The sequence below is a fragment of the Sus scrofa genome, chromosome 13 (assembly GCF_054392235.1).
Source record: "Sus scrofa isolate SSC_HxYL_T2T_F1_AM1 chromosome 13, Sscrofa_HxYL_maternal_Yorkshire_Landrace_v2.0, whole genome shotgun sequence".
Classification (NCBI taxonomy): domain Eukaryota; kingdom Metazoa; phylum Chordata; class Mammalia; order Artiodactyla; family Suidae; genus Sus; species Sus scrofa.
This window is the reverse complement of record NC_139395.1, coordinates 25,749,248-25,764,198: the sequence shown is the minus strand read 5'-3', so window position 1 is coordinate 25,764,198 and position 14,951 is coordinate 25,749,248. Positions and strand designations below refer to the sequence as shown.

The 14,951-nt window shown below is 42.5% G+C and overlaps 1 protein-coding gene across 30 annotated transcripts in view; it reads left to right on the top strand.

The window, feature by feature from the left end:
* THRB (thyroid hormone receptor beta) overlaps positions 1-14,951 on the top strand; it is a 461,170-nt gene that overhangs the window by 362,244 nt on the left and 83,975 nt on the right. For all 30 annotated transcript variants that reach the window (XM_084987228.1, XM_084987237.1, XM_084987234.1 and 27 more), the window contains one exon: positions 4,684-4,944. In XM_084987228.1, the coding sequence (XP_084843354.1) occupies positions 4,684-4,944 (261 nt within the window). The remainder of the gene's footprint in view (positions 1-4,683; positions 4,945-14,951) is intronic.

Below are 14,951 nucleotides of genomic sequence, written 5' to 3'. Positions count from 1 at the left end.
TGTTCCTTTCCAAAATCTCCCTTTAAAAAAAAAAAAAGTATTTCTGCTACTGTACACATGAACCAGATAGTCCCAAAACAACAGGCTTTTTGAAAGGTTGTTTATTTACATCCATGCCTGCAATCTACAAGGTAACATCCAATTAATATCTAACTTTTAATGTTTTGAGCAGTAGATCCCAAAACAACTGATGAATGTTTTAATTATAATGCCAATTTAGTCCAGGGCTGTGTAAAACATTAGAGTTTGAGATGAAGACTGCCAATAATTTGTTTCCTTACCTTAGATTTCCTTAACCCCGTGGACCTCAAACTCTATTGCGTATTAGAACCATCTGATTTATTTTACAGCCTAGTACGGGGACTGGCAAATAACAATTATTGAGCCAAGTCTAGCACCCAGTCTACTTTTGTACCAAGGAGCTAAGTAAATGTAAGATATTTACATTTTAAAGGGGTGTTTAAAAAAAATAAGGGCATTCCTGTTGTGGCTTAGTAGGTTAAGGACCAGACATTGTCTCTGTGAGGATGCAGGTTTGATCCCTGGCCTTGATCAGTGGGTTGAGGATCCGATTGCAAATGCAGCTTGGATCTGATATTGCTGTGGCTGTGACATAGAGCTTAGTTGCAGCTCCATTTTGACCCCTGGCCCCAAGGAACTTCCATATGCCCCAGGTGTGACCATGAAAGAAAAAGAAAAAGAAGAAAGAAGGAAAGAAGGAAAGAAGGAAAGAAGGAAAGAAAGAAAGAAAGAAAGAAAGAAAGAAAGAAAGAAAGAAAGAAAGAAAGAAAGAAAGAAAGAAAGAAAGAAAGAAAGAAAGAAGGAAGGAAGGAAGGCAGGCAGAGAAAGAAAGCGAAAGAAAGAAAGAAAGAAAGAAAGAAAGAAAGAAAGAAAGAAAGAAAGAAAGAAAGAAAGAGAAAGAAAGAAAGAAAAGATGAAAACATAGGTAGTAAGATGTGACAAAGACTGTATTTGGCCAGCACAGCCTAAAATATTTACTCTGTAACCCTTTACCAACGTTTGTCAATCCCTGGCCTGGTGTATGGTCAGTTTTTTAAAAATGTTTTATTAGTACTTGAAAACAGTCTTCTGCATTGAGTGCTATGTTCTTTAAACCCTTTAGATGCTTTGCTAATTTTTTGTTCAAATTTTTCGTATTGTTATTGATATTGTTTTGCTTGCTCTATCAAATATTGAAAAAGGTATATTAAAATCTGCTATAATAATAATAAAAAGAACCATCTGAGAACTTGGTGACTATACAGATGCCCAGGCCCCCTCCTGCTTCATAAGTCTGCTTCCTTTAATAATGCCTCATGTGACTGATTCTCCCCAAAACTTGAGAATCACTGATTTAATCTTTTGGGATCTTTAACCTCTCTAAGAAGAAATGTCTCATTGGTTTGAGTTTTGGAGGAGCCAAAGGAAAAGAGCATTCAACATAGAAATAGTGGGAAATCCCTGGAAACCATCATTGCCCAGCCAACATGGAGGAAACATAGCCCACAGCATCCCCCAGCAGGCAGAACGTGAGGAGTCTGGCATGGTGTTTCATCTCTCCTTGGGAGTGGAATAGGAATTCTCTGTGCCCTCTCTTCTTGGGGGGATAAGAATTAAGACCCCTCCTTCAATAAATCCCTCTTGAGTTTTCCCATGACCCAACCAAGACTTCCTGGTCCCCAGATTTCCCAACAGCACCCCAACCAATAAACCTTCCAGTTAGGCAACTGAATAGCATCATCATGAAAGTCATTATAGGCAGTAATTACGAGCTCATAAATGCCTCCCATGAATGAAACCCTTTCCCAAACCACCTCAGCTTCTTTTCTCAGGAAAATGGAAGCCAATCCTATCCCCTGCCTCACCCCCCAAAATAACCTTTCTTGCTTTGAAGAAATCCCTGAGCAAGCTTTAAGGGGCTGTGCTTTAGGGGGACTCTCCTCTTGGCTGGAGCCCCTTCCAGCATCTCATCCATTGCTCCCTTCACTGGGGAGCAAGTGACTCCCCCTTTGGGCTGTATTTCTTCATTTCTGTTCAGGCAGAGGAATGAATATCAAATTTTAAGAATTTCCTCAGAAGTTTCCATCAGGGCACAGTGGAAATGAATCTGACTAGGAACCATGAGGTCGTGGGTTCGATCCCTGGCCTCTCTCAGTGGGTTAAGGATCTGGCATTGCCATGAGCTGTGGTATAGGTCGCCGACGCGGCTCGGATCCTGCGTTGCTGTGGCTGTGATGTAGGCTGGCACTGGTAGCTCTGATTGGACCCCTAGCGTGGGAACCTCCATATGCCATGGGTACAGCCCTAAAAAAAAGAAAAAAATTTTCCTCAGAAAAATCCAGTGTTGGAGGTTCTACAAAATACTGTGATAACTTCAATATTACTTCAAATGGAGCGTTACACAGAGCAATTTACCAATGATTTAGAGTCCATGAAAATAGAGCAGACATCACAGAAACGGGCACGAGGGAGAAGGCTCCTCCCATCTGCGGAAACAGGATGAAACTCTCTGAGCCCAGAGTTAACCCTTGCATTCAATGGCTTCATGTTTAGCTCATGAAAACCTTGAACCCTCACAGATAAATGAGCACAATCTCCAAGATCGTAATCTGTTGTTTTCTTTTCATGGAAAATGACAATACGTGCCTCTAGTGGCACCAGTCGCTGGCACAGTCAGGTCCACACCTCTTTGATTCACCATTGGAACAGTGCCAAATACACTGAGGACAAAGAACCCATGTCTTTTTAACTCACCTCACATGCAACACCCGGCACAGCCCTTTGCATAGAGTGAATGTTCAGGGCTCCTCTCAGATTAAGATCAAATATTCCATCCAAAAGCATTGTATGATTTTTTAATTATTTATCTTTGGCCACGCCAGTGGCATGTGGAAGTTCCAGGTCTGGGAGTCAAACCAGGGCCAGAGCAGCAACCCGAGCCACAGTAGTGACAAGGCTGAATCTTTAACCCACTGAGCCACCAGGGAACTCCTGTATGATTTTTTTTTTAAGGCGATCATTGCTTTCTGGCCAAGTTTGGGTGTTTCAAGCTGCAGTTTTGCATTTACTGAAACAGAGAAAACATTCATTGATTATTGCTATATATGTATAGTTGTTTACAGTCTTCTCCTGTACTAGAAAGAAACTGTATGGGTCTTGGGGTTTCTACACAGTAACCCCAAGACCAGGAAAGGCAGATGCAGCTTCCAAAAGGGGCTGAGAGCACATGACACCTTTAGAGAAACCACCCTAACCAACATCCCTAAAGATGCCTGGCAGCTTCCAGAGGGGGCTTATGAAAACCTAAAGCATGTTTAACCCTTGCATTAATTAATTTAAAATTTATTTTAAATGTTTGCAAAGCAGCTTTAAACTCCCAGTACTCTGCACAGAGCAGGATGGACTTGAATCTCCACTGTGGACATTTACAGTTCTTTGGCCATTTCAGCATACAAGAAAATTCACTTACGAAGTACATAGCGTTTTAATCACTGCCTAGAATCACTTTAAATGTAGAACTCTATTCATGCTATATTTTTTTCACTTTGACAGACAGTAGCCTAAAACTTTCTAAAACTATGGATGACCAGATGGATTATGTTTTTTACTCTAAATGCATCTATGTATTATACTATATATAGTATATATAATGTGTATTGTACTATATAGTATAATATATAGTATATATATATATATATATATATATAAGCTTGCTCCATTTTACTCTCTACGTTATATCCTCGTTCCATAAAGATATTCAAGGAGGTAAATTTACCACCAGGGAAGGTTAGTACGAGAAGATTTGCATTATATTTTTATAGTTTTTCCCATTTTCTAGAGAGCAGAGCTGAAAGTCCCTATAAGTTGAATAGAGAAAACAAGGTAACATGCATAAGTCATTGTGCATGATTGGATGTAGTTCTGTGTGCTGTACAGTAGGACTCCATTACTTATCCATTCTTTTTTTTTTTTTTAACTGTCAGTGCATCCACCAAAGAGACCTGGGGTTTTTCCGTTCCATCGTTAGAGCTATTAGTTCACCCCACCACCCACCACTCTCTGATCTATTTGGGATGACGTTGAAACCATCAACAGAATTTCTCACTTCTCGTGGAAGATCCAGCCCTCTGAGTTAGGTTGTCAGGAGAGGAAGGTGACAAGGAGAACAGCGTTGTCACTCTTGCCGCCACGTGGCATGTCCCACTTACGGAACAGAGTGCCTCTCAGGTCAGCCCGTGATAACACCCAAGTCAAACCAGGCCGAATCCTGGACGTTTTATGTCCTAAGGATCTGAAAAGTGTTCATGGCCAGCCCTGACCCTTGAGACCTCAAATGGTCATCTAAGCAGTAACATCAGTTGATGTAAACTTGCTCCCGGGCCATTGTCTCTGGGAGCGGGCCTGGTGAAAGTGCAGCCTCCCCATGGAGAAGCCGATGCCTTTTTAGGCACCGAACATCAGGGGGGAGGTATTGATCTCTCCAACAGGCCATCCAGCAACGGTGGCTCCGTGCCCCAGGCTGACACACTCTGCATCTTGTCCCTGCTGTCCGAGGAGGGGTACGTGCACGCTGTCAGCGCCCCCTCCCCAAATCGAGAAACAACCTGCTTGCCGCAACTCTTCGTCTCATCCCAGTCTTGATAATGCCAACAGCGTGTCATCTCGTGTTTTTCAACCCTCCAGAAAATGGCCTTCCAGCCTGGGACAAGCCGAAGCATTGTCCAGACGGCGAGCAGGACTGGAAGCTAGTGGGGATGTCTGACGCCTGCCTGCAGAGGAAGACCTACCCTGAGAGGCGCAGCACGTTGAAAAATGAACAGTCGTCACCGCACCTCATCCAGGCCACCTGGACCAGCTCGATTCTCCATCTGGACCACGACGATGTGAATGATCAGAGTGTCCCCGGTGCCCAGACCTTCCAAACGGAAGAGAAGAAATGTAAAGGTAACCAGGTCTTGTTATTAAACTGTATCCAGTGTTGCAACCAGGTAAATCACTTGCTCTTGGCAGTGTGTTCTGGGTCTCCACTCATTCCATGGATGCTGTCTCTGTGCTTTCCCGGGCTGCTCTTCCAAAGTTTCTTTATCCCCAGATCCTCTTTGAAATGTAAATAAATAGGCAGGTTCCAAAGGAAAGCAGTTCACTTCTTTTGCGTGTTGGATTGGTGCCCTTGGGGAGAAGACATTTTTTATTTCTCTAATTAGCCGGAGAGTTGTTCGTTGGGCTTTAATTCTGTATTCAAACCTGAGTAGAAACAGACATTGCTATCGTTACATAACTACTTGCTTTGAAGTGTGTGCATGTGTGTCTGTGTGTGTGTCCACGTGTGCACGCGCGTACATGACTTTTCCCAATTGTGCCAGTAGCTAATGGGATCTCAGAGTCTACGTTTAACCTACATAGACAATTCATGTTCAAAAGAGAGGTTTGAAGTTGTTTTCTTTTACTCATTAAGTCCTGTGTCATCATCCTGAAAGGCAAGATTATGGTGTTAGAGGGTTGTCACCTCATAAAAAATGTTAAACTGGCCTAAGTTCCTGATTGCATTAGATTTAACTGGTCTTTACCTCAGGTCGCCTCCACCCTGACAGATGTCTTTGTGCTGATCGCTTTATGGTCTTAGGGCTCCCCAAAATCTTGGCTTCTTAAATCAATTGGCGTCTTTCAATGTCCAAGTTCATGTGACTTCCCTACTCTTTTTCAATTTAGTTTTTTTTTTTAATGCAAAATCTTTTTCCATTTTCTTTAAAAACTTTGACTCCTGATGAAGTTCTTTTCTGGAAGTATAATTGATTTACAATGTTATGTTAGCATGATAAAGTTTTAAATGGTGTATTTGAAGAGTTCCTTGGTGGCGTAGTGGGTTAAGGACATGGCATCGTCAGTGCTGTGGCTCAGGTTCAATCACTTGCCCAAGAACTTCTACAAGCCATGGGTGTGGCCAAATAATAATAATAGATAAATAAATAAATGGTATATTTGAAAGCGCCCAACCACATGGCAAGATACGTTAATGGAAGCTTGTAAAGACTCTTGTATATAAGCCATGAAGGACTTTTGCAAACTTTTCTAACTTGAACATAAACATAAGACTATATTCATCCCTCTCAAAAAACTGCTGGTCCTTTAACTTTTCTGAAAACACTTCCAAAGCTCCTTGGAACCAGCCACCAGTTGACCTGGGAAGCTGAGTGTGCAGATTGTTTCATATGGAAATAGGATTATTGAAACAAATAATAAAATAGACATATGAGCTCTGATTTGAAGGCAGTCAAAACTACCCATGTTCTCAGAGTTCCCATCATGGCTCAGCAGAAACAATCTGACTAGCATCCATGAGGACGCAGGTTCGATCCCTGGCCTCACTCAGTGGGTTAAGGATCCAGCATGCCTTTGAGCTGTGGTGTAGGTCAAATATTTGGCTCAGATCTGGCATGGCTGTGGCTGTGGCTTAGGCCAGCAGCTGAAGCTCTGATTAGACCCCTAGCCTGGGAACTTACATATGCTACGGGTGTGGCCCTAAAAAAAAAAAAAAAAAGTGAAAATCGTGTATTTAAGCACTTAGCTAGCATAGTACCTCTTACAGGGCTCACCAAATGGCAGCTTCATTCTTACTGTGATTGTTATTATTAGCTATGCATCTTTAAATTACAAGCTGTGCTATGTGTCTGGTTAGGGACAGAGAAAGAGACCAGGACAGTTGAGTGTGGGGTAGGGTGTGACGTTTCAGGGAGGTTAGACAAGATAGTCCATTTTGCATTCATTCAGCTGTCTTTGGCTGAAAGGCAGAGAATTGTTTAATAAAAAAAATATATAATTAAATTAATAAAGTCCTTCCTCCAGATTCTAGCTTTAAAAGGAAAACAGCGAAGAGCAACCCATCTGAAGTTTCCAGAGCAACCACCAGGTTTCACCTTGGCGTGAACGTGAGGCAATGCCTTGGTTCAACACGAAGATGCCACAAAGAGTGTACGTTGTCATGGCACAAACCTTGTAAATTGAATTTCACTCATTCCCTATGTATTGGGGGAGGTGTGGGTGAAGACAAGGCAACAACTAGGTCAGTTGCTTTTCTCTTTGAAATTGGTTCCTCTCCATCTGCTCTGCTTGCCTGCTGCCTTCTGAGAGTCACTGTGGGAAGAGCTCTCTTTTGATATCCATCCATGCCAGGCATTGATTTCCTGGCTCTGTCTAGCCCCCAGGCATGATTGACAACTCATTCCTGGGCTATGGTTCCATGCCTGCATCCCATCCATGTCTGTTAAGTGCCTACTATGTGTAGGACATTGTCCTTGAGGTCCTCAAAGAAATAGCAGCATGACCAAAACTACATCCAGGCACCCCCATTTTGAGGACCCCAAATGGAATTAATAAGAACAGAATGACCCTTAAAAGAGACAAAAAGTTCAGGAGCTGCAATGGGGGAGCCAAAAAAAAAACCAAAAACCAAAAAACAAACAAACAAAAAAAACAGACTTTTTGAGGTTGTGCAAAAGCCCATCTCCCAAATCAGGCACCTAGCCAGTGCACCTCTCAGTGTGGTCTGTGGTTGGGTGCATTTCTGCAAACTGTTACTTGCTCCCCCTCTCTATTGGTACAAGTATTGGAACCGAGAGTAAGCTTTAGAAACTGTGATAGCCAAAGAGCATTGCCACTGGCATTCAGATGCGTGCTCATCGGATTCATCTTCCGGAACAGGATGGTAGTTCAGATGGATATTATCAAACTCACCTGGTTAGTCATACAGAGCGAGAGCTAGGTAAAGTCTTGTGCAGCAGAAGCAAGCATTGAGCCGTGTACACTGGATATTTTTTAAATGGTCTTTCGCTTCAAAGTGTTTGAGATTTACTGATGCGTGCTTGATAGTATTCTTACTGTTTTTCTTTAGGCTTATTTTGGGGACATACTTAATGTCTTGCTTTCCATTTTGCCCAAATAGTGCTTTTATCTTCATCTGCGTATACAGGTGCTCCTGCATGCTAAGTGCTAAGGAAATTAGTTGACAGCTCATTCAAATAAAACGATAGTCCTGGAGTCCTTACATTCTGCTGCAGACCCAACAATTCAAGTCTTCCCTAGTACAAGAGGTTATTTCCAACCAGAAGCAGGTGACCCCGTTCCATTCCCCCAAGCCACCTTTCTACACCTCCCTCGAGTTTTTGCCTCAATTTGAACGGATTGCTCAGCCATGGGGACCACAACCCCCTCCGGTCCACCTCCCTCCTTCCCAGAGTCTAAGATGATGCTCCAAGTTCACCAACCAGTGGCACTATTGGCACTTGGACCTTCTTAGAAATGCAGAATCTCAGACCCCATCCCCAGACTACGAGTCAGAAGGTCTGGGAAGGGGCCCAGGAATCTGTGTTTTACCAGTTCCCTGAGGAATTCAGTAAGACTTGAGTATGGGGAAATTCCAGAGAATACTAACAAGTGCTTAGTACTAGTAAAGGAAAGTGTCTGCCACCTAGTGGACACTTGGGAATGTGCACCTTAAAACCTTCTCTTGAGTGCACCTGGGGAACTACCTAAGTCTTTCCGTACTTGATTGGTCCTTTCCTGAGGCCTGGCTTATCTTTGTCTTATTATTTACTTATTTTTTATTACTGTTATTATTATTATTATTAACTATAGTTGATTTACAATGTTTCGTTAAGTTCTGTTGTACAGCAAAGTGACCCAATTTCCCTGTGCTGTACAGTAAGATCCCCTTGCTCATCCATTCCAAATATCTTAATTGCCACCTGGGTGTTCTTCTTAATCACTCGGCCTAGTAACATCCCTTTGGGATTTGAGCCCTTCTGAGAGTCCACTCTATTTGACTGGAGCCCTGCTCCTCCTCCATGTTCTTTTAGGGCTTCTCCACTGAGCCCTCTTATGCCCCCCTGAGCTTCTCTCCAGAAACCACAGGTCCCACCAACCCCACAAGGATGGGTCCTAGACAGGTGCATGCACCCCTGTACTGGATCTTGCCAGCCCTGCTGAATCCAGACCTTCAGACCCCCAGACTGGGATGTTTGCCCTTAATGTCAGTCGGAGACCTTCCTGAAACACTGGAACCTGGTGGGAGAAACAAGGACCCATCTCCCTGGTTGTATCAGAAAAAAGATAGGAGCAACACAGTGATCTCACTGAATTTTCTCTGTAGGTCTGCTCTGTGTGTAATACCGAGAGAAGTGAATCTCAGATACCCAGGAAGACAAGAAAAGACAGTCAGAAAAGACAGTCAAAATCATTTTACTAAAAAGTTATTTTCTCTCACTGCAAAAGCCTCCCATGTACATAAAAAAAGTGAAAAATTTCCAAAAGTTCAACAGAAATAACTTTTAAAAAATCATTTCTGGGAGTTCCTGCTGTGGCTCAGTGGTAACAAACCTAACTAATATCCATGAGGATGTGGGTTCCATCCCTGGCCCTGCTCAGTGGGCTAAGCATCTGGAGTTGCAATGAGCTGTGGTGTAGGTCACAGATGCAACTCGGATCTGGCGTTGCTGTGGCTGCAGTGTAGGCTGGCAGCTGCAGCTCTGATTTGACCCCAGCCTGAGAACTTCCATATGCTGTAGATGCAGCCCTAACATTTAAAAAAAATAAATAATTAATTAAATAAAATAAATTTTAAAAATTATTTGTAATTCTATCCTCTAAGGGCAAGCAGTGTTAAAATCTTTATTATAGTTCAATCTTTTTTCTGTGCATATCTTGTTTTTTACAAAGTTGGAATCATACTAGGCATATCATTTTTAACCAGCTGTTAATGCCTAACAATATATCATGAACCTATTCTCTTGTCCTTAAATATCCTTCTGAGTCCTGACTTTTATTGGCTATAGATTATTTTTGCTTATAGATATCCTATAATTTTTTAAACTAGTCCCCAAGATGCAGACCAGTTAAAGTAATTTTTAAAACAATATCTTATGTCAGCAAAGAAGCAGACTGTTCACTCATAAGGAGGAAAAATAAATAAATAAATGATGAATTTTAAATGATGTACAGTTCTCATACACTGAAATAACAAAGGGTCCTAAGAATGAGAGACGTGAGGTCAAGTCATTGTGTGCGTCATGATCCTTCAAGGTAGACGTTCACATTTTCAGCAGAGGATCACTAGCTTTGACCTTAAGTAAAATGCAAGGAACTCTTCAGGTAAATGAGTATCTTAGAAGGTGGAGGATTGGAGTTCCCATTGTGGCTCAGCAGTAATGAATCCGACTAGTATCCCTGAGGACGCGGGTTTGATCCCTGGCTTTGCTCAGTGGGTTAAGGATCCAGCATTGCCCCAAGCTGTGGTGTAGGTCAAAGAGGTGGCTCGGATCTGGTGTTGCTGTGGCTGTGGTGTAGGCTGGCAGATGTAGCTCGGATTTGACCCTTAACCTGGGAACCTCCATGTGCCACGGGTACAGCCCTAAAATGAAAAATTTTTTTAAAGGTGGAAGATTAAAAAGTTTGAGCCCTTCTACCGGTAGACCATCTGCTCCATCCATCCCCGCTCTCCTCTCTGGCCCTGCTCCCCATACATCAGGCAGTGTCGTCCCAGCTGAGAGCACCCGGTGATTCAAACACCTCAAGGGCGCTAGGGAGCCTCAGTGGTCAACAGGAGACTAAGTGCTCTCCACCAGCTTCTGACACATGCTAGAGAATTCTGAGATGTGATACTTCAAAGGCAGGAAAGCACACCCATAAGCAGCCCAAGGCAGGCAGAAATAGAAGAGCTAGAAAAGAAAGAAAAGCCATCAGCCAGAGTGCAATGGGGGTGGGGGAGGGGGAGAAAGCAGGAGCAGCAATGGCAAAGGAAGGCAGACTCAGAATCCAAAGCTCTGCTCCGCCCAATCACAGTTTTCATTGAGGTGCAGCTTGGAGCCGTGTGGGGACCACAGGCTTTGTGAGGCCAATTTCGTAGCATCTGTTTTAACATAAAATGCAGATGTGCTTTGGTCTAGCTGTCCTTCTTAAAATATTCTGTCCCCTTTAGAGGTCGAGTTATGGCTCAGTGGTAATGGACTGAACTACAGGTAATGCAAGGCCAGGGTTCCATCCCTGGCCTTGCTCAGTGGGTTAAGGATCCAGCATAGCCAGGAGCTGTGGTGTAGGCGGGCGGCTGCGGCTCCTATTTGACCCCCAGCCTGGAAGCTTCCGTATGCCACAGGAGTGGCCCTAAAAAGACAAAAAAAAAATCTGTCCCCTAGAAATAGTCACACGTGGGCACAAAGATCTGTGTTCAGAAGTTTTCTTTGCACTTTTGTTATTTTTACTGAAAGACTGGTAACAATCCAGATGTCCATCCATGGAGAATGTTTGAAAAAATTACAGTATATCTAAGGCTTCCACTAGAAAACAGATTTTTTTAAAGGAGCAGTTTTAGGAAAAGTTAATAAGGAAGAACCATTTATTAAGTATAGCATGATCCCATGTAGAGGGGTTTTTGTATTTTCTAACTGGAGTATAGTTGATTTACAGTGTTGTGTCCATATAGAGTTTTAAAAGTCTATAGAGCTCACTGGTGGCCTAGTGATTAAGGATGGGCATTGTCACTGCTGTGGCACAGGTTGGGTCTCTGGCGTAAAGCTTGCTGTGGGCATAGCCAAATGACTTAAAAAGTCTATAGTTGTGTGTGCACAAATGTGCATAAAAAAATGTCCCCAGATACACATCACCCTTTAGTAGATACCTTAGAAAGGAAAGAGTGGAATAAAGGAGGATGCTATTATTAACTTGATATAGAACAATATTCAACATTTTTTTACAATAAGAATGCACGAATGGGAGTTCCCGCAGTGGCACAGCAGGTTAAGGATCCAGAACCATCTCTGCGGCAGCTCAGGTTGCTGCTCCGGCCCAGGTTCAATCCCCTGCCAGGTGCAGTGGGTTAATGATCTGACTTATCTCTGTGGAGGTGCTGATTCAACCCCAGCCTGCTCCAGCATTGCTCCAGCTGTAGCATAGGTTGCAGCTGTAGCTCAGATTCGATCCCTGTCCAAGAACTTCCATTAAGCCAAGAGTGCGGCCAAAAAAAAAAATAAAGTGCATTAATGAATAACCTCTGCAGTTCTTTTTTTTTAATATTAATATCCTATGCTTTATAGTCAGTCAGGCTTAGGTTGACTTCTGTCTCTTTCATTCCCCAACTCAGGGCAAATTTTTTAACTTCTCTGACTCCGAGTCTACTTAATTTTAAATGAGGTAATATCACCCAACTTTCAGATTGGTTGTAAAGATGAAAGATAATGTACGTAAAGCATAGTGCCTGTCACATGGTAGAGACTCAGTGATAACTGTTCTTAAAATATAAACAGTCTCTTATCCTGGTTTCCCCCTGCCTCTAGTTTTTGTTACCCTTTGGAACCTTGGAAATACATGGACAAACTAGATAAACATAAGTGAAGAGAAGCAGAACAAACCATCACATACACAGCTGTAGGAGGGGCATAAACAGCTGAAAGAAGAATCCATGGCAACAACCTAGGTATTTTTCAAACGCTTTAAAAAGTTAAAAAGAAAAAAAAAGATTCGATAAGACCCTAAGAAAGGTATGAAGGAGCTGAAATGAACTTTACACCAGGCAGCCTGACTCCAGCATCAGAGCTCTTTACAATTTTACTTATAACACAAAGGAGCAAGAGAATTCTAAGCAGGAATTCTAAAGAAGAGATCTAAGACCACAGAGAAGGCACTGGTCCACACGGAGGGGAAGGTGCAGGGCCGTCGTATCTGCCGTAGCGGGGCAGGAGGCTCAGCCCGTACCTAGGGTTACAGTCTAAGATCAGACTCTGGAGCTGCCACTTACCAACCATTAGCCTGCCTGAGCCTTCTTGCTCATCTGTAAAATGGGGACCCTCTCCTACAGAACCGTGGTAAGGAAAAAGTTCGGATGACTCCACAGGACACCATGAGTGCTCAATAAATAAGAGTTATTTTCTTATCACGAAGCTTGGAAACATGATGAGAAGCAGATCAGATAGGGATATAGGATGCCCATGTGGGAAGAACTGCTGAGTTGATACGAACAGGGTTGAAGTTTCTAAATCCAGGAATGTAATGGATGCAGGAGCAACAGACGCAACAGCCAAGTCCCCTGACACTCCCGACAGGTAGTTTTCAGACTGATACAACATGAATAGTTAAAAGGTATTATTGAAAAGAGTCAGCCTTACAAAGACATCAGAGGTGACCATTGGAATTCAAAGTCCTTCCCTTCTCCTCTGAGTTGCCTGGAATGCCTGTGATTCCAACATGACCCTCTCTCTGTGGTCTTGCAAAATTAAACCTCCTGGCTGGATATCTTCTCAAGTCACTAGCATCTCCAAGTGGAGAACGGGTTCAGATTCCTTCCCCCTTGACAGGATCCGGTAAAGGAAGTGGAAGGACTGGGAATGGAAGGAGGCTGGAAAAGAAGATCACAGGGAGATGGAGGAGAGAGAGGGATCAAGGAGCAAGGATTCCCGAGAGGCACCGTGCAGGTTGTCGGGTCGTGCACTGTGCAGTGGGAGCCACGTTCACCTCCAACATGGCACCCTGAAAACAGGAATCACCTGCTTCCCTGCTTGCCAGGAACTGACACTGAACACAGGATGAGAATACAAAGACGTTCCAGCCACATTTAGACAAATGTGTGAATGGCATATTGATCAATGGCTATCCAGAGATTCCAAGACTGATGACCCTTTTTGCTATGATTTAAATTTGCTAAGACATGGCAGCAACCTAAATGCCCATCAACAGAGGAATAGACAAATAAGATATTGTACGCATATACAATGGAACACTACTCAGCCATAAAAGAGAAAGAGATAATGCCATGTGCAGCACCGTGGATGGACCTAGAAATTATCATACTAAGTGAAGTAAGTCAGACAGAGAAAGACAAATACCATATGCGACCACTTATATGTAGAATCTAACTTAAAAATGATAAGATGAAGTTATTTACAAAACAAAAACAGACTCACAAACTTATGGTTACCAAAGGGGAAATGCCGGGGGAGGGATAAATTAGGAGTTTATGGTAACAGATACACACTACTATATATAAAATAGATAACCAACAAGAACCTACTGTATAGCACGAGGAACTGTATTCAAAATCTTGTAATAATCTATAATGGAAGAGAATCTGAAAAAGAATATATATTATATATTTATACATTATATATACAATATATATATGAGAAACTGAATCACCTTGCTGTATACCTGAAACTAACATAACATTGTAAATCAACTATACTTCAATTTTTAAAAATTTGCTAAGAGAGCAGACCTTACATATTGCCTCTCTCATACACACACAGGATCACACAAACGTATGTATATGTGTGTGTGTGCGTGTGTGTGTGTATACAAATATAGTGATGGATTTTAACTAACTAGATGAGGGATCCTTTCACAATGTATAAATACATAAAATCATCAGAATGTATGTTTTAAATATCTTGCAATTTTATTTGTCAATTATACTACAACAAAGCTGAAAAAAAGACTTTTCTAGAAACCACACGTTACACAGCTGGCTGCCACACCAGGCCTTAGGGATGCTGCCCAGCACTTGGTAAGCACAAAGGGAACGTCGAACAGAAGACCATGGTTTGGCTCTTGGTTCTGACACTTTCCAGCTATTTAATCGTGGACAAATCACTGATTCCCTCCAGCAAATACCGTCATCGAAGATTAGTTGGCCACAAAGAAACCAAGGACATCAACCACTTTAAAGTAGCTCTCCAATACAATAACTATATTTTCCATTGTAGGAAAAGCAGAGCCAAATATGTTAAATTAGTACCAGGCCCCAAACCTAAGCTATGATCATTATAAAAATACAGAACCAACTCCAGGATGGATTGGGAAATTAGTTGCCTTGCACTGCCTCTTTTAGTGTTCTTATTTCACTCTGGGCCAGCTTCCCCCAGGAATGGAGGAGACCTCAGGCTAGTCTTGGTTCTTTAGTAAGTCTAAGCTTC